This window comes from Carya illinoinensis, chromosome 4 (genome assembly GCF_018687715.1).
Source record: "Carya illinoinensis cultivar Pawnee chromosome 4, C.illinoinensisPawnee_v1, whole genome shotgun sequence".
NCBI lineage: Eukaryota > Viridiplantae > Streptophyta > Magnoliopsida > Fagales > Juglandaceae > Carya > Carya illinoinensis.
The window spans coordinates 7,559,251-7,581,723 of NC_056755.1; the positions used below are offsets into that span (position 1 = coordinate 7,559,251).

At 32.4% G+C, this 22,473-nt stretch overlaps 1 protein-coding gene and 1 long non-coding RNA gene across 9 annotated transcripts; both read right to left on the reverse strand.

The window, feature by feature from the left end:
* Window positions 1-1,045: 1,045 nt before the first annotated feature.
* Window positions 1,046-5,855, reverse strand: LOC122307319 (wall-associated receptor kinase-like 10). The gene is made up of 3 exons (XM_043120129.1): window positions 4,815-5,855; window positions 3,595-3,717; window positions 1,046-2,337 (listed from the first exon to the last, which is right to left on the reverse strand). The coding sequence occupies exons 1-3, from the start codon at window positions 5,707-5,709 to the stop codon at window positions 1,127-1,129; spliced, it is 2,229 nt and encodes a 742-aa protein (XP_042976063.1). The 5' UTR covers window positions 5,710-5,855; the 3' UTR covers window positions 1,046-1,126.
* A 6,117-nt stretch (window positions 5,856-11,972) lies between these two features.
* Window positions 11,973-17,717, reverse strand: LOC122307320. 8 transcript variants are annotated; one of them, XR_006241732.1, is made up of 5 exons: window positions 17,287-17,699; window positions 17,068-17,168; window positions 13,173-13,252; window positions 12,974-13,068; window positions 11,973-12,266 (listed from the first exon to the last, which is right to left on the reverse strand). It is a non-coding gene; the product is annotated as an uncharacterized LOC122307320 (long non-coding RNA). The 8 variants fall into 8 exon arrangements; XR_006241729.1 differs by having other exon boundaries at window positions 11,973-12,471; XR_006241733.1 differs by lacking the exon at window positions 13,173-13,252 and having other exon boundaries at window positions 17,287-17,698.
* Between the last annotated feature and the right edge of the window lie 4,756 nt (window positions 17,718-22,473).

Here is a 22,473-nt window from a genome sequence, read left to right on the forward strand (position 1 = left end):
TTCATGTAAAGCAACATCAATTCTCGTAGTGACTTATGAGACAGATGGTATTAAATAAAATATCTATGCTATAACTTGTGAAAATCTATCTTTAGTTTTATTTCTATGCATCTTTTCCTAATCCAGTTCTTCAAATTTAACTAACTAAGTAGGCAACTAGAAAGATCTTGTCCATGGGTGCAAGTAGTACCCATAACAAGGAGAGAGAGTTGCTTAGAGCTGTTAGTTGCTTCACTCCTCTCATCAATGTTTTTTGATAATTTTTGTGGATTTGATTTGTTCCAGATATCCTTTCACGCGGGGATTAAATGGCCAAACAACCTTGGTCTTTGTTCAGTTTAAAGCACCCATGTGATTCTTGAGAAGTGAGTTCCATTGGGTGGAGGTCTGTCTTTGAGGAAAATATATAATGGTGTTGGCTCTTTTGGCTGACTTGTGGCTTCTTGAAGGATTTTGACCGTGAGAGACCGAAAAAGAAGTGAAAGAATGCTTTAAGTCCATTTCCATTCATCTAATGCACCACACCACATTAAGCAATAGACCTTGTAATAGCTAGTAGATAAACATTCAAGCGATCAACGGTCACCTATATATGCATGATGGTCTTCTTTATAAACTAAGATGTTCATGTAGCTTTTTCCTTAGCTGTTCATGAGGCAGCTTGAGACTTGCTTTGAGCCTTTGAGCATGAAGAAAATGGTCTAAATTTGTGAGGCCTATTATGCCAAGGGTTTTGTTGCTTTTAGCAAGTCAACAATCTTCATCCAACAAGATTTAAAAGTTGAAAAAAGCTTAAGGTGGCTATGAAAAGAGGAGCTGGTTTTTTCTTTTGCTATTCATTAATTCTAAACTATAGTAAACACTCCAAAGGTAATATATTATGGAAGATAAGCTTTTGTTTTTTGATTTTTTTTCTTCTTTCTGAGTAGAGCTTAGATCCTAGAGCAACTTGAGGCCCCATTTTATTTATATATAAAAATAGATGCTTATGAAACCGAATAGAAAATTGGATGTTTATGCGTTATACTACCATAAGATCATTGTCTAAAGAGAAAATTATGGAGAAGATGAAATTAAACAAATATTTGTAATACAACACAAATCAAGGTGTAATATCACTTGATGATTAAGAAGATATGAATAATGGTTGTGTATCGAAAGATGAGGCTGCGATGGCACTATCCATACTTGACGTTGTTGATACAGAAACAACATCACGTTGCTTGGATATTTCAGTTTTGGCATCTTCAATCTCTCCATATTTCTGCTGAAGGTTAGAAGCTAAATTTTGTGACATTTGGTTGGCCTCCAATTCCATTGCAACTTCTCTCATTGTAGGTCGTTTCCTTCCTTTCAAGTTCAAGCATCTTTTCGCAAGGTTTGCAACCGCAATGATTTTTTCTTTTTCCATTTCCTTCAAAACTTGATTGTCAAGGATGTTAAATAAATTGTTCTCTTCCATTGAACTAACAAAAAATGCAGCTAAACTTTTGGTATCTCTTGCTCCTATTGATGAGATAGCTTTTTCCCCAGTTAAGAGCTCAGCAAGAACAACGCCAAAACTATAAACGTCACTCTTATCTGTGAACTGGCCTGACCGAAAATACTCAGGGTCTACATATCCAAAAGTTCCCTGTACTAGTGTACTTAGGTGAGTTTGCTCAATAGCAACAGATCTTGAAATCCCGAAATCCGCTACTTTTGCTCTATACTTCTCATCTAAGAGGATGTTTGTAGACTTAATGTCACGATGGTAAATGGGTGAAGAAGCTGCCGAATGCAAATAGAAAAGAGCCCTTGCAACTTCTATAGCAATTCGTAAACGCATATCCCATGTTGGTGAAAACTCCTCATTTTGTCCATTGAGATATTCGGCAAGAGTTCCATTAGGAATGAATTCATAAACTAGAAGCGGAACTTTAGTCTCTAAACAACAACCAAGTAGCTTAACTACATTCCTATGATTAATTCGTGAAAGAATCACGACTTCATTTATGAATGCTTGAAGTTTTTCTTCATCTATGACCATGGACTTTTTTATTGCAACAATTCTTCCATCTGCCAACATACCTTTGTAAACAGTGCCTTGTCCACCATGTCCAATTATTCTATCCACACTAAAACGATCAGTGGCCTTCTCCAATTCCTCTGAATTGAACAATTTGGTGTTCTCAACATTAACTTCGTTGTTTGTAGATAGTTGTTGCTGTAGCAGTAATCCACCATTTTGTTTGAAGAACTTCTCCTTGCGTTTAATCCTCATCCTTTTCTTTATCACTTTGTATGACCCCCATCCACTGAAAATCAGAAATAATACACCAAGACTTGTGCTAACACCTATTTGACTCAATGAAATAGAAAGATCTTAATTACTCCTTGCAATAGTACTAATGGTAAAATAATAAAATTGGTGATTAAGAACATTGACTAGAAAGACATTTCTATGAATGCTAGAATATTGCCAGACAAACTATGTTGTGCCAAAAGCAAGTTCACATAAAATTGAATTAAAAGTACTATGAAAAGTAACAAAAATTAAATTGAAAAAAATATTGCTTTCGGGTTGGAGAACTCTATATATTATTCTCAAGACCAATTATATATATACTCAAGACAACTCTTTAGACAGTCATTACTAGCAAATGAATTTTCTTAATTTAGAAGTTGATAGCACTTATAGTTGGAGACAATAAGATCAACTTTGTGGTATAAGTTCTTAGTGTTGGAATATGACTAGATTGAATCCAATGGTTTTGTATAATATATATGATACATACGTGTGTGTGTGTGCGCGCGCGCGTAATAAAGGAAAATGATATATATGATTTTAGAGTGTGCAAATCTCATGCATTCCATTTAATAAATATAGAAAAAAATATGGGACTTACATTTAAAAACTCACTTTAAATAAAAATGATTCTAGAGTGTGCGAATCTTACGCATTCCATTTAAAAAACTCACTTTTTAATAATAGATCCTACTTTTTTTCAAATAAAATATACGAAATTTGCACACCATAAAATTGGATCTAAGATTGCTCTACAACAAATATGTAACCTCTATCGGTTCAAAGCTAACATAAATAACCTAAATTCTATGAGTTGATTTTTAAAAAATTGGCATAAGTTTTACTGAATAAATAAATAAATAAATAAATCAGCAAGAACCAAATAAAATGACATGAAAACGGTTTTTGGCTTAATTTCCCATAAGAGGAATAAAAGATTAAGATGGATCGATCGAGTATTATTTACAGTACTATGCATGATATGGTACTATTGCATATAACTTTAATATACTGCATCGATATTGACTATATATCTTATATAATCCTTAATTAAAATTTTCAGTTGCCCCCAAAATAAAATATAAAAGAAACAAGATGGGGTTACTATTACTTATTGTGTGCTTCGAGCAAGAAAATGAAGTTGAATTTGACAAAATGTACGTGATTAACCGATAACTGTTCTTTGGATCAAGACATGCATGGGACAACTATTAATTAGCATGAAAATTATTAGAGAATTTGCAGAAAAAGAAGAATGAAAGGTCATGTACTTGCAATTAATATGTATAATGAGAAGGAATACATACCTATGATTATGGAAAGCTTTGTGTTCTTAGCTGCGACACAACGGTAAGAACCTTCAGTATTTTCACAGCGTGTATTAGGTGTACAAGTTATGTTAAAGTCAGGGTCTGTACATTCGTTAATATCTGCCAATATTGTAATAGAATTTGTTAATATATATGAGAGAGAGAGAGAGAGAGAGAGAGAGAGAGAGAGAGAGAGAGAGAGAGAGAGATTTGTCCAAAAGCAGCCATTAATTTTTAATTTTATGGTTGGATAGATTGAGTAGTACTCCAGGTTTTGATCTTAACATGTGCATGCAAGCGTGTAAATAAGCAACTACTGCCATAACTCATGTAAGGGAAAAAATCTTCATAGGTAATTTGAGATTTGATTAGGGGTCTAAGCAACAGAGAAAGAGTTATACATAGAATTGAGTATTCTATAATATTTATTGATTTTTCGTATAAATATTTAAGATAATATTAAAGAAATAACAAATACATGATGAGTCATGCAGTGTCTCTTCTACTTGAAATTCTAAATTTTGAGAACAATTCGAAAATATTTTAATCCAACTTTGAGAGGGGGCTTGCCTCCTCATGATAAAAGAGGTTAGAATAATTAGACCTGAAAAAAATTTACACAATATAAGTACAGGTGATGTTTTACAAAGGCATAAGCTGTTTATATATGATGGCTGACGATACTCTGCATGGGTTGAAAGGTCAAGGTTGTGGTTGTCTAAAAGAGAACTGTTATAGATACAAAAAAATTATATAAAAGTGAGCCTACAAACTGATATAACTTTCCATGACGCGTTAGATCAACTTTACTTTAAAAGTAACTTTACATTCTAAAGTACTGTATTAAGTCACATCAGTTTATAGATTTATTTTTGTGTAATCCTTTTATGGCTAAAGTATTTCTCATTAAGAGAACTGTTATAACATGCACGACTATGTATACATACCTCTATAACATACACAACTTTTCTCAAATTTTTATACTATCATTTCATAAAAAATGCATGCAGGTTAATTTTTTTAATAATGAGCTTTCTATTATTTAATTTGAATTTCTATTTTTCATAACTGCTCTTTATTTAGAATAGAATTGTAAAAGGATTTGTAAAATTAATAACTATGCTTTAAATTTATTTTCACCTTTCTACGTTGACTTCCAAAACAAAAGCTTTCGAGAATTAATGGATTAATTAGGTTGTTATGAAAGAGATATTTACCTCCACATCCTCCAAGAAGATACGGATTTCCTTTGTAGCCATTCTCGCAATCACAATGATTAGTAGGATTTCGCAACACCAGCGCCAGATGACAAATATAGGTATAGTTCTTGTATTCTCTTGCCGTCATGTTTTTCATTGTGGGAAGAGAATAGAAAGTAGTATTGTCAAAGGTCCAGTACAATACCACTGGAACAGACATATTTGGATTCGGCTCTGTGAAATTGGTCTCAAACCAATTCTGGTCTACCAAAAATGCATACTTGCACTCATTACTACCATTATAGGGGGAAGAACTAAGTTTCGGCTGTATAGTTGTAGAGAATGCTTGGAGATAAGAAGGAATTGTAGTTTGGCAACAATTTGTGGCGTTGCAATGACTTCCATTTGTGAATGGAGCTCTGTAACAAGGGGATTTGCACCCACCATATGAAACCGAGTCATCGGGAAAAATGGACCACATGGAGGCAGAGTTGTTGCAACCCATGGCAACGAAGTTGTTGTCGTTCTCAGAGAAGCCGAAAGGAGTTTTCTCTAACTTCAGATTCTTTGTGCTGTTCGTGACATTGGTACAACTCGAAAATATGGGATAGCTGACGCGAACTCGACCTGGGAAAGTTATGTCAATCTCCATCACCTCCAGGTCTAACCTCTTCAAATAAGGCTTTGGAAATCCGAGATCATAAGAGTCATTCGATGATTTGCAGACTATCTCAAACCAATCATCGACGAAGCAACCATTTCCAATTCCAAAAGGGTATGGAATCATGCTTACATTCCCACAGTATTCTTGACATGAACGGTTTATTACGTTCGATGCTCGCGCGAATGCATTGAGTATTGAGCACATGATCACTAACACAAGCATCCGAAACAGTACCATTTGCAATTCCATGATCAAGATCTCTTTCTATGATGATTATGATCAATTATTAAGGCCAAGGCCTCGTACGATTTTATATCGTACGTACTTGAGATAATTCAAAGCTGGAAGGAAGTTGCCATGAAGACCGAAGTTAGTATGAAAGAAAGTTCTCAGATGAAAAACTTAGGCTTTGAAATGAATTTGTAAAGCCAAGTCGTGTTCTCTCTCTCACGAGACTAGTTTTTTCCTTTAGTGTGGAAAAATCTTTGCTGCAACTGTCCAGCACGTGATCAAATTCATAAGAATATGCTTATCCGAATTTTCATGAAAGTTGGCTACATAAGCTGTCTGAAAAGTCAGTTCAATGGTACTGGTCAGAGAAAATTAGAACAACAAAATTCAAAATAATAATATGCTAAACTATATAAGAATACATGTAAAATATTTTGTAAATAGTAATTAAATTGTTTGAGTTAAAATATTTTATTAGATTATTAAAAATAAGAGAGAAAAAATTGAATAAAAATATTATAAAATTATAATATTATTTAAATATAATCTTTTAAATTATTTTTGGCCTAAATCCGAAAAAGTTGTATTCATATTTATTGTATTTTGTTTAAAAATTTGATAAAGTTGTATTGATTAAGTAATAATTAGATGAAAAGTTAAAGATTTAAAATAAAAAAATATTTTGTATTTGAGTGATATTTAGAAATAAAATATTTAAAAATACATGAGAATTCTTATATATGCACACAAAGAGGAGCTAATATCACTCGGTCCACTCCTTAAAAAAAAATGGAATTTGCAAATTTGATGGATCGGCCATCCACTGCTTGATTGATCATTACACAACTTAGACGTTCCATCTAATAAATAATTATTATGAAATTTATCACTTAAATATAATTTTATGATAATATTACTACTTATTATATATATATATATATATATATATATATAATTTAGGCTTATCATGTTTCACCCATCTTATATAAAGTTTTTAAATAAAGAGAATTTTTTTGAAACATTTGGGGGAGAGGGGGTGAACTCCAGACCTTCATTTTGGAGACGGAGAGTTATGCCAATTAAGCCACATGCCTTTGACTTAAATAAAGAGAATTAGTGGTATGTAGATCACCTGATCATCTCCCAACATCTCTCATAACTCTAGGTAAAGTAGGACTGTAGGAGATAAAATGCCAAGAGATTTATATAACAAGTCCATAAAAAATAAAAAAATAAAAACAGTAGCCCCACCCTTTAGGTGGATTAATTCTTTTATTTCTTTTATTAATTAATATTTATCGCAATAAGCCGAATTAATCCACAACCAATCGTACTCATGATCACCAATCAACTGAAGGTTTGAACAAAATATCTTTAATTCTTTGTGAGTTTGTATGTCAATGATGCTGAGAGAAAAATAGTATATTTTAATTTTTATATATGATCGACCATGCATGAAAGATCAAGTCAATGAATCAAGAAAATCATTAATTTCTAACAACAACCGTGTTGCTTACTCCCAATAAAATAAACGCAAGTTGTCATGATGTACGTGTTTGTTTGAGATTAAATGTTTGATGGAAAACAAAGTATACCAGTTTATGATATAGAATATCATGTCATAGCATCAAGTCCCAGCAGCGTGTTGCTTACTCCCAATTGTTCATGCTCCAGTGGGCGCGATAGTGGTTGGACATCATGATCATGTTCATTGTTATTTCATAATATTTGTGAATATCAAAAGTACACGTACTCCCCCATGCACTAAAGGTTGAATGAATTATAATTTCTTTTACCCAATAATCATATATATATATATATATATATATATATATATATATATATATATATATATTTCTATATGCATGTAGAAAGTATTTGCTTATATATGTAAAGTATTTGAAAAAATCTATTTATCATATCTTTTCTCATCATCCAATGATGTGGCATTTGATAAAAGGCTTACAAGTAAAAAATAATAAATAAAGATCTCTTTCTATAATGATTTTGATCAAGATCTCAATCGATCGGTTTTATATTGTACTTCGTACTTGAGATATTTCAAAGCTGGAAGTTGCCATGAAGGCTGAAGTTAGTATGAAAGAAAGTTCTCAGATACAGGGAAAAAAACTAGGCTAATGTGTAAAGCCAAGTCGTCTTCTCTCCCTCGAGGCTAGTTTTTTTTCTTTAGTGTGGAAAAATCTTTGCTGCAACTGTCCAGCACGTGTACTTTTGATATTCACATGTAGGTCGCCTATTCTCTCGGCCTCTCATACCTGATCTCTAATGTTATACTTATCATGATTCAAGTTGGAATATTGAATTAACGACCCACTGTACATACGTCATATATATTCATGGTTGGTAAGTTGGCTCTATAATTAATACGTACTAATGATTTTAGAAAAATTTAATTTTTTGTTTATTTTCATAGATGAGATAAAGATAAAATGCCTAGAGATAAAAATTGTGACAAGGGGAAAAGTTAAACCATTTTCTCGACATCACGTGTTGAATACAACCTATGGAATAGATAGCTTTTCAAGATCATGAATGCTGTAACATTAAGTAATCAGCCCATTTTTTATTTTTTAAAAGAAAATTTTTTCTTTTCTTTACTGTCAATTGGGCCACATCAATGTCAAGGACCATATTTCGAGAAATTTCTTCGAAGTTCAAGAATTGAATGAATCAAATTCTAGAGTTGCTTTTGTAATATGAATAATGATCAGTAGAAATATTGGTGCATCTAGAATTCATCAAATCCTAGAAATTATAAATTTGGAGAATGGAATTCATGTAGTCCATCAATCACATGTACTTCATTAAATTTTGGTAGAGATGAACAGAAACTGCTTGGTTTTTGTCTAACCAAACCCTTGTCTCCATATTTGGCCAAAGGGGTTTTCAAGTTTTAAATTGGAGTGTATTTTTTCAATTTCCTCGCAACTTCACACTGAAAAAAAACAGGTAGTGCGTGTCCCATGCATGGATTACTCTTTCAGCCAAGTCGTGCTTGATGGCAAAAATTTCCACAAGGAACCCTCAAAGACGTTTCAATATTACTCTTTAGTCACTCTCAAGCTTCTAATGGTAGCTTTCCTTACTATCGTTAAGAAATTTATTTCAAAGTTGAGATATTTCAAAGTTGGAAGGAAGTTGCCATGAAGGCCGAAGTTAGCATGAAAGAAAGTTCTCAGATACAGGAAAAGAAATTAGGCTTTGAAATGAATTTGTAAAGTCAAGTCGTGTTAATTCTCTCTCCCCAGACTAGTTTTGTTCTTTAGAGTGGAAAAATCTTTGCTGCAACTATCCAGCATGTGATCAAATTTATAAGACTATGCTTATCCCAATTTCCACGAAAGTTGGCTACATAAGCCGTCTGAAAAGTCAGTTTCAATCAATAAAACTGGTCAGAGAAAAGAAAAAAAAAATCAAAATAATAATAATGTTAAACTTAGGATGATTTGGAAAATTAGAATATACGTGAATATACGTAAATAGTAGTGAAATAGTTTGTGAATAATAATAAAATTATTTGAGTTAAAATGTTTTAATAGATATTCAAAAATGAGTTTTAATAGATATTTGGAAAGGAGGGAGAAAAAATAAGATAAAAATATTATAAAGTTAAAATATTATTTAAATATAATTTTTTAATATTATTTTTTGCTGAAATCCAAAAAATTTGTATTCATATTTTTGTATTTTGTTTAAAAATTTGATAAAATTGTATTAATTAAGTAATGATTAAATAAAAAAGTTAAAAGATTTAAAATAAAAAATATATTTTATATTTAAGAAATATTTAGAAATAAAATACTTAAGAATACTTATATATACACACAAACAGAAGCTAATATCACTCGGTCCACTCTTTTTAAAAAAATAGAATTTGAAAAATTGAAGGATCGGCCATCGAGTCATTGCTGTTTATTATTATTTCATAATATCTGTGAATATCAAAACTACACGTAAGCCCCCAGGCCTCATGCACTAAACGCTGAATGAATTATACTTTCGTTTAGCCAATAATTACATATATATATATATATATATATATAATGATATAATTATTGGCTAAAAGTTTTGTTATATATTATTATTTTTACGTATTTTTTGTATATAATTAATCAAAATAATTATTTTATATGTGTGACAAGTCTTTGCTCATATATGTGTGAAAGAACATATTCATCATCTCTTTTGTCATCATCCTTTTATTATCTCAGATATAATATTAGATAATAAATTTATAAGTGAAAAAATATTAAAATAATAAAAATTAAAATGATAAATAATATTAATAGACAACTAATAATTAATAAAGGAAAGAAAATAATTAATACACCTAAATATATTTAAGACAAGGGTCTCATTAATTGGTAACTGACGGGCCCATTTAAAAATTAAAAATAAAAAAATTGATATACTTGTTATCTCTTAGCATTTTTTCTCCTCTGTTGCCTAGAAACCATAAGAGATGTTCGGAGAACATCAGGTCTCCATACCACTAATTCTCTTTATTTAATTTTTTTATTTATTTAAATTGTGGGAATTCCATCAATCACATGTATTTCATTTTAAGTTTGGTAGAGATGAACAGAAACTGCATGCTTGGTTTTTGTCTAACCAAACCTTATCTCCAGTGTGAACTTTCCTCGCAACTTCACACTGGAAAAAAAAAAAGGTAGTGCGTGTCCCGCGGATTACCCTTTCAGCCAAGTCGTGCTTGATGGCAAAAATTTCCACAAGGAACCCTCAAAGACGTTTCAATATTAGACTTGGCCCAATTTTATGGAGGGAACATGGCCATGCAACCCCACACCACTTTCTTTCTTTCTTCTTTTTTCTTTAGTCACTCTCAAGCTTCAACTAACATCCAACTACCATTAGACTTGGCCTAATGGTAGCTTTCCTTACTATCGTTAAGAAATTTCTAAGTTCCATCTACTGAAGAATTATTATGAAACTTATCCCTTTATAAATATACTTTTATCGTACCAATAATTTATGCTTAGCATCATGTTTAACCCATGCAATTTATATAAAATTTTTAAATAAAGAGAATTATTAGTACTACTGGTTTGGAGATTTGATCTTCGAACAATATCTCAAAAAAATACCAAGAGATAACAAGTCCATCAAAAAATTATTTAGGTGGATTAATTATTTCTTTTGTTTATTAATTAATTGTTGCAATAAGTCGAATTGAAAATTTATATTATAATAATATTTTATTCAATTTTTAAAAATAAATCTCATCTCATCTCATCTTATCTGTGTAACTAAATGAAGCCATAATAAATGTTAGAGTAAAATATATTTCTAGACTTTGTCAAGGATATTATAATTGAGAGAAAAATAGTATATTCTATGATCGGCCATGAAAAAAAATAATAGACTAATCTCTTTGACTTTGTCAAAGAGGAAAATAGTACTGCATTCAATAATGATCTACCACGGGAAAAATAAATCAAAAGATACTTAATTATTTGATAATTAATCAATAAACCCCTATCAAACATGTTTTTAAAAAATTAATAATCAGACTTTTATTCCAAGAAAAGGACTTTGAAACAAATCATGACGTCATATGAATCAGTTTAATTTTTCTTCACTTCAATCAAATATATTCAAAAACTTCGAAATTTAGACAACGAAACGTGATATCAGAAACCAAAATTTATTTATTTAATTAATTTTCTAATATCTGCACGTCTCAATGATATCTGTCGTGTTTAATTATAATATATATCCCCGTAAGAAGTGGATCATGAATTTAGAGAATTATTAATTCCCAACGTACGTGTTGGGAATTAATTCCCCTATCACTACATGGAACTCGGTCTTTTTCATTGCTACAAAATTGCCGCTATAAGCCCAAATTTCGCTCCAAATAATTTATTCTAACGAAATCATTTTCATTGCAGGTTGGTTGCCAAAAACCGGTTGCCTCATTTCAAATTGTTTGAAATAAACTTATTTCCAGCAAGTTGAAATCGCCGAAGATAGTGAATACAAAAGCCATAGTTGGGAAAGCTTATTTCCGGTGAATCTACTTCGCCGCAAAAGATTCTAACAAATAGTTGGGACTGCTCATTTCATGGTCTTTTACAAAATTTAAAAAAAACTAAATAAATAACTATGGAAATTGTGTGGCTGTCATAGCCATAAAATCTTGATTATAAACATTCCTATATTATTGATCTCGTCTGATAAGCAATATTACTAAATTATCCCAAATAACATTATTTTGTGCTAAATAAGAAGTAGATATCTATTTCAAAGTAAGAACCATGTGAACATTCATTCATAAACTGTTTAAAATCCTTGATCAGTTTTCCAGGAATTAATCAAGGATTTTTAACTATTACATTTCAAATCCCAGAACCTTACAAATTTAAATCTTAGGTCTTAGCAAATTCTAAATGTAATACAATATTAACATCATCAACTGAATCAAAAATTGTCCATAACACTTATAGGCAGCAAAATCCACTGGCTTGGCAGGGCTGGGTGAGATAGGATCAAGTCATTTCACACGCACGGCAGTGGTCCACTTCACAGTTTATCTACCACCATGAAATTGTTCATGTTTAATTGTATCTCAACAAAAAACTGCCCAATGAAACAGAGTCATCTCTAACATGCATCCAAGTTCAATATCCCTGAACCTTCATCCAGTACAACACATCCTCACACATACATTTTGGTCCAGCCATGCATCAACCAAAAGGTAGCAAACAATATACACTTAGCAGCTTGATAAACAACCACCTAGTAGGATGTTTGCTCATGAGTTAGTGCAATAAACCTGACAACATTGGACTCCAAACTATTATTGCCTTTTGTGAATCCTTTATATACCAGTCCTATGGAATAAACATATGACCATACGCCTTATACTATAACTAACACACTGCCATAGACTTGCACTAAAGAGCAAGAGGGAAACCCCATTCAACATACACATGAATTATGTAGCATCACAAATATCAGCATTGCATCCCATAATGATCTAGAGCCAACTTAAACCTTATCTAAACGTACATATAGTTTTCATCAATTAATTTAGCTGCATGTACATCAAAATCAAAAACCAAATCTCATTCTCTGCCACCCATACTTTCCCCTATATAATAGAAATTTTCATGATCATGCAATAGCTAAAAGTCCAAAAATAAGCAAACATCAAAGGAATTTTGGAGGAAAATAGGATGCACTTTTTAGTACTAAACTAAAAAAACTGATAACTACTTAAGTAAGCTAAAACCAAAACCTTGTCTCGAGGCCCATCCCAAACTGCATTGTCCTGTGTCCAGCAAGTGCCTATTCGGGAGGTTGTCCACATAAACACTATATGGCTGCTTCAACCTGTAAGGTGGATCCAAACATCGACACAATGAGTGTTAGTAAATAAGAGGTGCAGATATTTCTAATCAAAGAAATTCAGTCTTTGCATTATAATCATTACTTACAAGGCATGTAATCCGACCTCAGCTTCTGGTTTGCAGTATATGTTACCAATGTTTACTGTGATCTTGCAATTTTCAGATAACTTCAAACACCCATAAAATTATTTAGTGGTCACGTAACCCCATTGATAGACAACCACACACAACCACATACCATATAGTATAACTACTTAATGCATTGCTTTAAACATCTTGAACATCCTGTTTCATCCCCCAAAAAAGTTACCATGCCCAAAAACACCCTGCCAGCCTATAATTCAAAAAACAACACAAAATATTTAGTTCCTTAACACACACCCTTTTTAGTCTCCCTGAGTCTCTCTAAGAGACTCTCCCTGTGACTGCATTCCTGACATTATACTACACCCACTTTTTGTGAATACTCATTCCCACTTGTTTGGAGGCAGTCAATGATTACCTTCACTGCAGGTTCCACCAAATTGGAGACTGCCAAAGAAGTGTCTTGGCATTTTAACCACCATAGGGTGGCAACACAAGTCTAAGCAGGGACGAGAACAAAACTGGGAAGCTGAATGTCAGTAAGACTTTAAAATTCTATTTGGCTATTCATTGAACTGATCGTACACAAGATGGTCAACCGATATAGATCTGACCTATTCATCCCAAAGATACAAGCAACTATCTCTCACCACCAACCCCCTGCCCCTCTAAAAAAACCAAGAAACCATGACAAAAATCCAGTGTGGGTAAATTTACTCTCCACAAAGAAAAAACAAAACAACAATAGCACAATCAAAATCCACTTCCACAAAAGTTTTTTCTCAATCGTGTCTCCAAAATTTTACGTAATAAAATTGTTGTAGAATATGTACGAGTGAAAAAAATAAGATCTAAAATATAAAAACTGCATGAAAAGAAAAAAATATGAAAATTGACAAGTGCAATATAATTTAAGCAATTAGTTATTTCTCACTGAACATTTTCAATGTTAAAAGGCTGCAGTTGCACACCTACATAACACAAGGAAACTGCCACGTAGCATAATTTTTGTTTTCTTTTAAAAAGACCATTCACTACTCTTTAATGTAATTGGGTGTGATGAGGAGTCATTGGACTGCACCCCCAATGAGTTTGACAGCTTACAAGATATTCTCAAACTCTATGAAGGAGGGATTGAGCCTCTCTAACACACCTGAGAGTATTAGAGACATTGTCCCCCCCATAGAGATGCTTAAGGAAATCAAAAGGGGGCATAAATGATACAAAAAAAGACTCTGTAAAATATGTTAGTAAAAGAATATGTGAATGTTATAATTAATGGAATCCATTTAGTTTTATAAACTATAATAATTTCTATCTCACAAATATAGTGAAATCTCATTTACCATATGTTAAAATATATTTATAACAATATAAAGATATAAGTCCTCATCATTTTAAAAGAACCAGCACTTAAGATCGTTACAAATTGCATGATCTTACTTATCATGGCTAAAGTGAGATTGGTGATATTATTTGTAATAGATAGATCAAGAAAAACCCAAATCATATGAGACTTATCAAAAATCTCATTTTGACCCTTTTAGAATAGATATAAATTATTATCAGAACTTCAAAAACCTTTTTCTCCCAAGGAAAATATGTGGGTGGCCATCATCAAAATGGGAAGAACTTCCATGCACCTGGATTATGATTAACTAAAAGAATTTAGTGAGCTAAGGAATTCTGATAAGTAGTGAGACTTCTAGCTTTTTACCATACTAGAGATTAGGAAAAGGGAAAAGAGGGGCAATAAAAAAAACATTTGCTAATTTAGGCCTTAATTTATACGGAGTGTAAGGAAAATCCATAAATTTATGTTTTTGGATTTCTCTAATAATTGCTGTGGCTTGTTAGTGAAAACATGGTTAACTGTATCCAGCTTCGCATAATTTTATCAAATAAAAGATCTGATATTGAGTTTTTGTAATGCCCCCTAGCTAGCACGATCCTTATAACTCGCCCCAATTCTGAAGAACCTAGGGGTAATACAAGAGCATGATCCTTATTACTTGCAAGCATGCTCAAGAAATTCTTGGCCTAAAAAGTTTTAGATGTTCTATTATCAACTGATCTTGATGATCATGATGATCTATGAGCAAGGTAAAAAAGCAGGATGAGTTCTTTATTTAAACAAGAGAGGTTTTGACAAAATATATCAAACTTACTATTTTAAAACTAAATGAAGAAGTAAAAGCTGCTATTGGAATATGGTGGCGATGGCTATTGTTACTTTTACTGTTTTGCTAATAAATGTGTCTATTTAGAAGAGTTTTGAAACATCAAAATAGAAATAGAAATAGAAATACAAGGGACAAACTGCAACTGGTAAATGCTATAAAAGAAACTAAATAAAGTGAGTTGCTGAATTGAGGTTGTTGCAATGTCACACATAGATAGACTGATCGCGTTGAAAAAAGTTTAAGTGCATGAATAAGTTGAACTGGGGCGCATGTGAGCTAAGCTAATGTACAGATTTGTTCCTCTTTTTTCCACAAACTGCATGGGACGATTGCACAAATAAAATACATTGGTTCTCAGCCATATCTGCATGTAATTTATGTGATCTAATTTACATGCAATAGTCTAATGATCCAGTGGCTAATAAATTGCAGTGGTTCCAAGCAGAGTGAACACCAGTACATGTGTTGTCCTCATTTTTATCTTCTCTAGTTTTACTCGTAGTTAGTTCTAATAAAGTTTTTAACTACACATAACCAACTCTTTGTCATGAAAATCAGTTGTTTATAGTCTTTGCTGTCACTTAATGACCCAAAACAAAAACCCGATATTTTTCTCCATTTGACAGATGTTGAAGAAATTTCTGAATATGGTATTCATTCTAGCTATTTGTTTGCAGCAGGAAGCTTTAATTGTAAGTTATTTTGAGCAATAAAATATCTTTCTTCAAACCTACCATCATGGTGAGGAAAAGCTTGATTATGTTGACTCTCTTTTGGTTGTGTAACATACATTCTTAAGCGTAACAGCTATGTTATTGATAATCCTTTCAGGGTATGTATATGATTCATGTTTGAAATAAAGATTTTATACTAAAGTACTTTAGATGGATCGATGTACGTAGTTAGGTGGTTAGATTTTACCCTAAATATTTAGTAGTCAGCTTGCCACACTATATATATAGGTAGCAAGCTGACTACAAAATATCTTGAGTTGGAAAGATGTATCTTTCCAAGTCAAAATGGCAGAGAGCTAATAATTATTAGCACAACAACATCATTCAGATATTATATATATATATATATATATATATTTATATCTGAGAGATCAATATTATATATATACGTATACATAAGGTGAGAAAGAAACAATTAGAGTTTCAAAAATTGTATAGGCGCGATGTAGGAACTCAGAGTTTCTTTTTAATACACATTTTTATTGGATGGAAAGCTTATATTTCTGTAATTTTAACTTCCTATATTTTCTTGATATCTTTGCTTTCTCTAGTTTGGTGTATTTGATGTATACTCCCTGTTCTTAAAGGATAGCCGATAGTGCGTTTTTAATCATTAATAGAACTTATCTTACTTACTAAACAAGCATTGAATTAGTTCCTTTTTATGAGTAATACTGCAGTTTTTTCCTTTTTGGGGGGGGGAACGTTACAAGAATTTATTACAAAAACAAAGAACAAAATCCAATAAGATTTATTAAAGAGAACCCAAAAAGCTAGTGCAACTCTGAAGGCCCAAAAAGAAAGGAGGAAAATCACAACATAAATCAAATCCTTGAGTTTCACAAAAGAACAAAATCCACAAAGATAAACTTCTATTTCCATCAAAAGCCACTAAGTCACTGCTTCAAGTATCCCACCATAACCTTGCAACAGGAAATCCAACACCTTAAAAAACAATCAGTGAAAGAATGAAGAACTTACCCCTGTACAGCACGAGGAAGAAATGCGGGAGTTCCGGGATCCAGAGGAAGTCTTCTCAAAGCACTCAGTGCAGCATATTGCAAATTACTCCGAAGGACAAACTAACAATTAAAAGAATGTCAAAAAATAGTATCCAGTGATCATCTACGAAAACCACATTCATCAAAGCAAATGTATAAGAGGAGCAGGAGAGCCTACGGTTTGGCTAACAAATCCTACCGAGATATGCGTTTGTTTCTGCCTCTGTTTGTGGGGTGTGTCTACCTGCGTTTGTGCGAGCAAAGGAGGGGGGAAGGAAAAGAAGAGTGCGAAGAGTACGGAAAGGGAGGGTCTAGGTTAGGGTTTAATGAACAGAACAAAAAGGAATCCAATAGAGTAATTAACACCACAAAAACAATGGATTTGAATACATAGAGCTGACCTTAAAGATCCTGCTTATAAAGATCTGCACCGATATGTACTCGCTTCGGGGAGGGGTGGAGCGATGGAGGAGTGTCACGGGGTGGCGCTTTACAAAGGGACAGAGTCGCGGGGTGGCACTAGGCAGAGGGAGGCGACGCGGGGTGGCACTGGGTTAGGGCGAAAGTGGTCTTCGCAGTGTGTCTCGCCAATTCGAAATGGGGTGGGTTAGTTTAGGAAGGCATTTTCGTGCATTTTGGCGCCCGAATGATAAAAACACCAACTGCATCGAACCACTTAGGTTGCAACAAATTGTTTAATATCGCGACAAATTGTTTCGCTGTAAAAAGCGAAATAATCGCTGCAAAAAGCTAATTATACATTTTACTTTTCACTTAAGTCGGGCGGGTTGGACGAAACGTTAGCCCAACCCACCCCTCGTCCCCGTTAGGGGTATTCCCTACAGGGTGGGGCGGACAAGGGCGGAATAGCGAGGGGTAAGCTCCTGCTGCCCACCCATAATCAGAATTATTAGAAAATATGATTTATTGTGGCGATTTTATTTTCAATAATACTAAAATCGTTGCAAATGATCTTTTTCTTATAGTGTCGACAATTCCTCCCAAGATATAAATAAACAAAAGTTCCATGTTTGTTTGAGAGTCCTAGTTGACGTTTAATAGGAAAACAAAGTATATATAGCAGTTTATAATTTAGAATATATCATAGCAACTGCCAAGAAAAAGACCAGGATACCCATGAAGTGCGTGCTAGCTAGTTGCATACACAATACTGCGATGTTTCTACAAATAAACTGTTTAATTATTACTAGTTATTTCTTATAAAAATGATTATTTCTTGTTAAAATATTGAAAATGACTATTTTTTACTAAAACATTAGCATGAAATAGTAATTTTCACATAAAATAACTAGTAATAACCGGTAAACAATCTTACTTTGAAATTACTTTTCTGTTGACTAAAATTATTAAAAGGGAGGATTTATGCATGAGATCACACGGGAGATCAAACTAAAATGTATTTTTACTATGGCACTAAGAAATTCTCATCTCAATTTTAAAATTTTGATTTCATCATTATAATTTTTCTATATACGCATATAAAATATAATAAAAAATTTAACTTTTTCTTAATTTTTTAAATTATAAAATAATAATAATATTTTATCTTAAAATTTAAAATTTTTATCTGACTATCAAACCGAACTTAATGTTAATTGAAAAATATCTATGTATTTAATCTCCTTTGCATGATGATGATCAGAACTAGAAGTGTCTGTCTGCCAGCGCCCTTTATTAAGTCAAAAAATCCACAATCGAGTGTGACCTTCGAGAATCGAGAGTCAAGTGGAAGTTAGAAATTTAGAACGGACAATATTTTTCATGGACTCTTTCAAGGCCAGAGATTGAGAAGGAAAGAGTATGTTCTATGATTGGCCATCGTGAAAAAGAAAATCGAATGATTATTATTTTTTATAATATTTTCTTTGTACTTTGCCAAGTTCAGAGGTTGAGAATAGGAAAAGGGTACGTACACTCACGTACAAGATGCCCCGGGCAAGAAAAACAAAAATACTTCATTAATTATTTCATTTTTTAATCAACAAACCCCGATCAAGCCCAAAGAACTTTTAAAATAAAAAGATCGATGACTTGCAAAAGTTTAAGAGAAATACTTTTTGCAGTTAAGAAATGTAGTCGGCGTGTAGTCGTGGAGAAAAAAGTGAATTAATACGAAACTTACATGAAAAAAAAATTATTTTTATAACTTTTTTTTATTCATATAGATCTTCCTGAATATAAAATAATTTTTTTATAATTTTTTTTTATTTATTCCGTACAGCCGACTGCACGTTGACTGTATTTATCGACTGTATCTAACAAAGCCCAAAGTTTAATAACTCAAAAGTACGACCCTACTAAAGCTTGAACGAATAATTATATCAGCTTATAATCACCTGTTGAAAAAGTCTTCGCTTTTGCAAACATAACCTATTGGTTGACTTCTAAAACAATCAAGGTGTCAAGTTGATAAAGGCCGTCAGTCTTTACAGTTGGGGATACCGAAGTTGTACAGCCCACTTTGCCACCTTATGCTGATGATGGATTACCCCTGCTACAACCTGAAGCGATTTTAGGTTCACGATGAGTACAAAGTGCTAGTGGGCGGGTGAAGGAAGTCTTGATTCGCTAGAATATTTTACGAGCAGAAGATGCCACCTGGGAACCACTTCCAACTATTAAGGATCAGTTTCCTACCTTCAACCTTGAGGACAAGATTCATCTCACTTTCCAAAATACACCGAACCAGAAAAAGCATGCTTAACAGAGCATTGAGTGAAAGCTATCTAACTTCTTTGTAGAGAAGAAAGATTGCTAATCAAGTAAAAAGCATTTCCCCGAAGCTTCAAGATGGTTTAAAAGCATTGTCCGATAGTCCCATAATTGGGGAGGTACTTATTGTCTATAAAGTTTTTAATTTTTTAGTTAATTTGGGGAACTAGATTGATTCTTGAAACGGCATTTGTAAATAACTAGTCGCCTAATGATCTATTATTCCTTCCTAAACAGGGCAAGTTCCATCTTAATTTGTTTCTTCAAATTTACTATATGAATATATTTATTAACTGAGGGGATAAATTGGTTAGATTTGTAAATGTAAAAATTGGTTAAGATTAGATGACTAAATGATAAGGCTTATCTTATCATTATATTTAAAATAGTTGGATGAATGTAAAATAATTATCGACTTTATCTCTAAAAAACATTGATTTTATCTAGAAGTCTTAGAAGTTGTTTAAATAAGTCATGTAGGTAAAAATCGAGTTCATAAGGATCTACATTTATCCAGAACAGAAACTGACATAAATTAATCGCTGCAAAAGAGAGTTATGACAAAATGTCAGCAATCCGTTAGGAGACGTCTCATGAAAATTTCTATCTGTTAGCAGAATCTTACTAAAACTTGAACTATTTCCAGATTGTTTATTTAAAAGATCCTGTTGGTTAGGATATATAGAAATTCATATCTACATATTTTCTAATGCACTTTCTAATGCATATTTTGGTGAGAAAATTCCATAATGAATTTTTATATTTGTGATCTCTCTTTGAGTATGATCTTGTTTCAAGTGTGAATGATCGTTAACTGAATTTCAGCTACTGGAATTCTATGAGGAGAGGCAATATTTGAAGATTGCCAAAGGTTTTGGCTGTTACTGCGGTAGAAGACAAACAGGTCGTTTGTTTGGGTAAGTAAAAGAGTCAAGTTGTAAAGGTTTTGTACTTGATGATTACTTGTAATTGATTTTCAAATAATAAGATTGATTTTCCTGAGTTTTGCTGCCCCATAGGGTTTTGTCTTTAAAAAGTTCTTTAAAAGGTTTCCCTTCGTAACCAATCATTGTGTTATACAAGTTTGCTTATTTTCTTTAAGTATTTGATTCGTTTAATAATCATAATATTGAAATCTAACCAATTTGTTTTAGAAAATTGATAGATAATTTCGTAATTTTATTGGGGTATATTGAAAATTTCAATTGGCATTAGATCGCAGTTCACTTATCTAAGTGTGATTCGTGCCCTTATAAATAATGTCGATGTCATTATATGTTCCACCACACTTCAATAGGGAAAACTATGCTTATTGGAAAGTTCGTATGAGGGCTTTTTTCAAGTCTTTGGATGAATATGTATGGCATTCGGTTGAACGAGGATGGACTAAACCTAAGACATCTATAGATGCTTAGACAAAAAATGAAATCAGCAATTGTAATTGAAATAGCAAGGGATTGAATGCTATCTTCATGGTTGTATCTTCGAAAGAATTTAAGAGAATCTCCATGTATGAAATTGCTAAAGATGCATAGGATATCTTGGAAGTTACACATGAGGGAACTAAAATTGTGAAAAATTCAAAATTACAATTGCTAACTTCTAAATTTGAAAGGATTAAAATGTTGAAAGATGATAACTTTAATGTTTTCTATGCTAAGCTTAACAATATTGTTAATTCCAGGTTTAATTTCAGGAAGAAGGTGGAGGATTCAAGGGTCATGAGGAAGATTTTGAGGTCTCTACCTGAAAGATTTTGGCCTAAGGTTACTACCACTGAGGAAAGCAAGGATTTGGATGCAATAAAGGTTGAAGAGCTAGTCGGTTCCTCACAAAAGTATGAATCCTCACTTCCTCAAACAAAAAAATGTAAGTCCATTATTTTAAAAACTATAAAAGAGGATCGAGATAACTTTTCTAATGAAGAAAATTTAAATGATAAGGATATAGATCTCATAGCAAGAAAGTTCAGAAAACTCATATTTAATAAAAAGTCTAGTGGAAAGTAAAAAAGAGGTAAAGAATTTTCTGCTAAGAAAAATGAATCTGAAAATTGGAATAAAGATAAATATGAGAATAGGGACAAAGTTGAGGTGTCATGAATGTTCTAGTTATGGTCACATATGAATTAAATGTCCAAATTTCAAAAAAAGTAAAGGAAAAGCAATGAATGTCACACTTAGTAACAATTCAGATTCTGAAAGTTTAAACTCATCATCTGATGATGAAAAATCTTTTATAGCGTTTTCTACTATTGTGAATGATTTTCCTGAGATTGTACTAACAAAATCTGAAAGTAATTATGATTACAGTGATTCCGATGTATCACTTGTTGATGCTGACTAAGAACTAAGTTTTCAAGAAGCATACAATTATGTGTGTAAAGAAGTGGTCAAATTAAAGAAATTCAATAAGAAGCTATACAATAGGCTTACTACTATGGAGAATGAGAAGGATAATCTCTCTAAAGTATTAAAAATTCATGGTGTTGAAGTATCAAAATTAAAATATCAAAAGGCTACACTAGAAGAAGAGTTGGAAAAGTTTCAGGAGTGCAAAAAAAAAATAGTAACACAAAAGTTAGAAGAGATGTTGAGTTTTTAGAAGGTGAGAGTAGTGATAAAACTGGCCTAGGGTATACGACCTCAAAAGG

Coding starts and splice junctions, on each gene's coding strand:
- LOC122307319 (XM_043120129.1), bottom strand. CDS start 5,709: ATGGAATTGCAAATGGTACTGTTTCGGATGCTTGTGTTAGTGATCATG. Junction 3,718..4,814: donor TCTTCTTGGAGGATGTGGAG/GTAAATATCTCT, acceptor CAATATTGGCAG/ATATTAACGAATGTACAGAC. Junction 2,338..3,594: donor AAAGCTTTCCATAATCATAG/GTATGTATTCCT, acceptor TGAGTCAAATAG/GTGTTAGCACAAGTCTTGGT.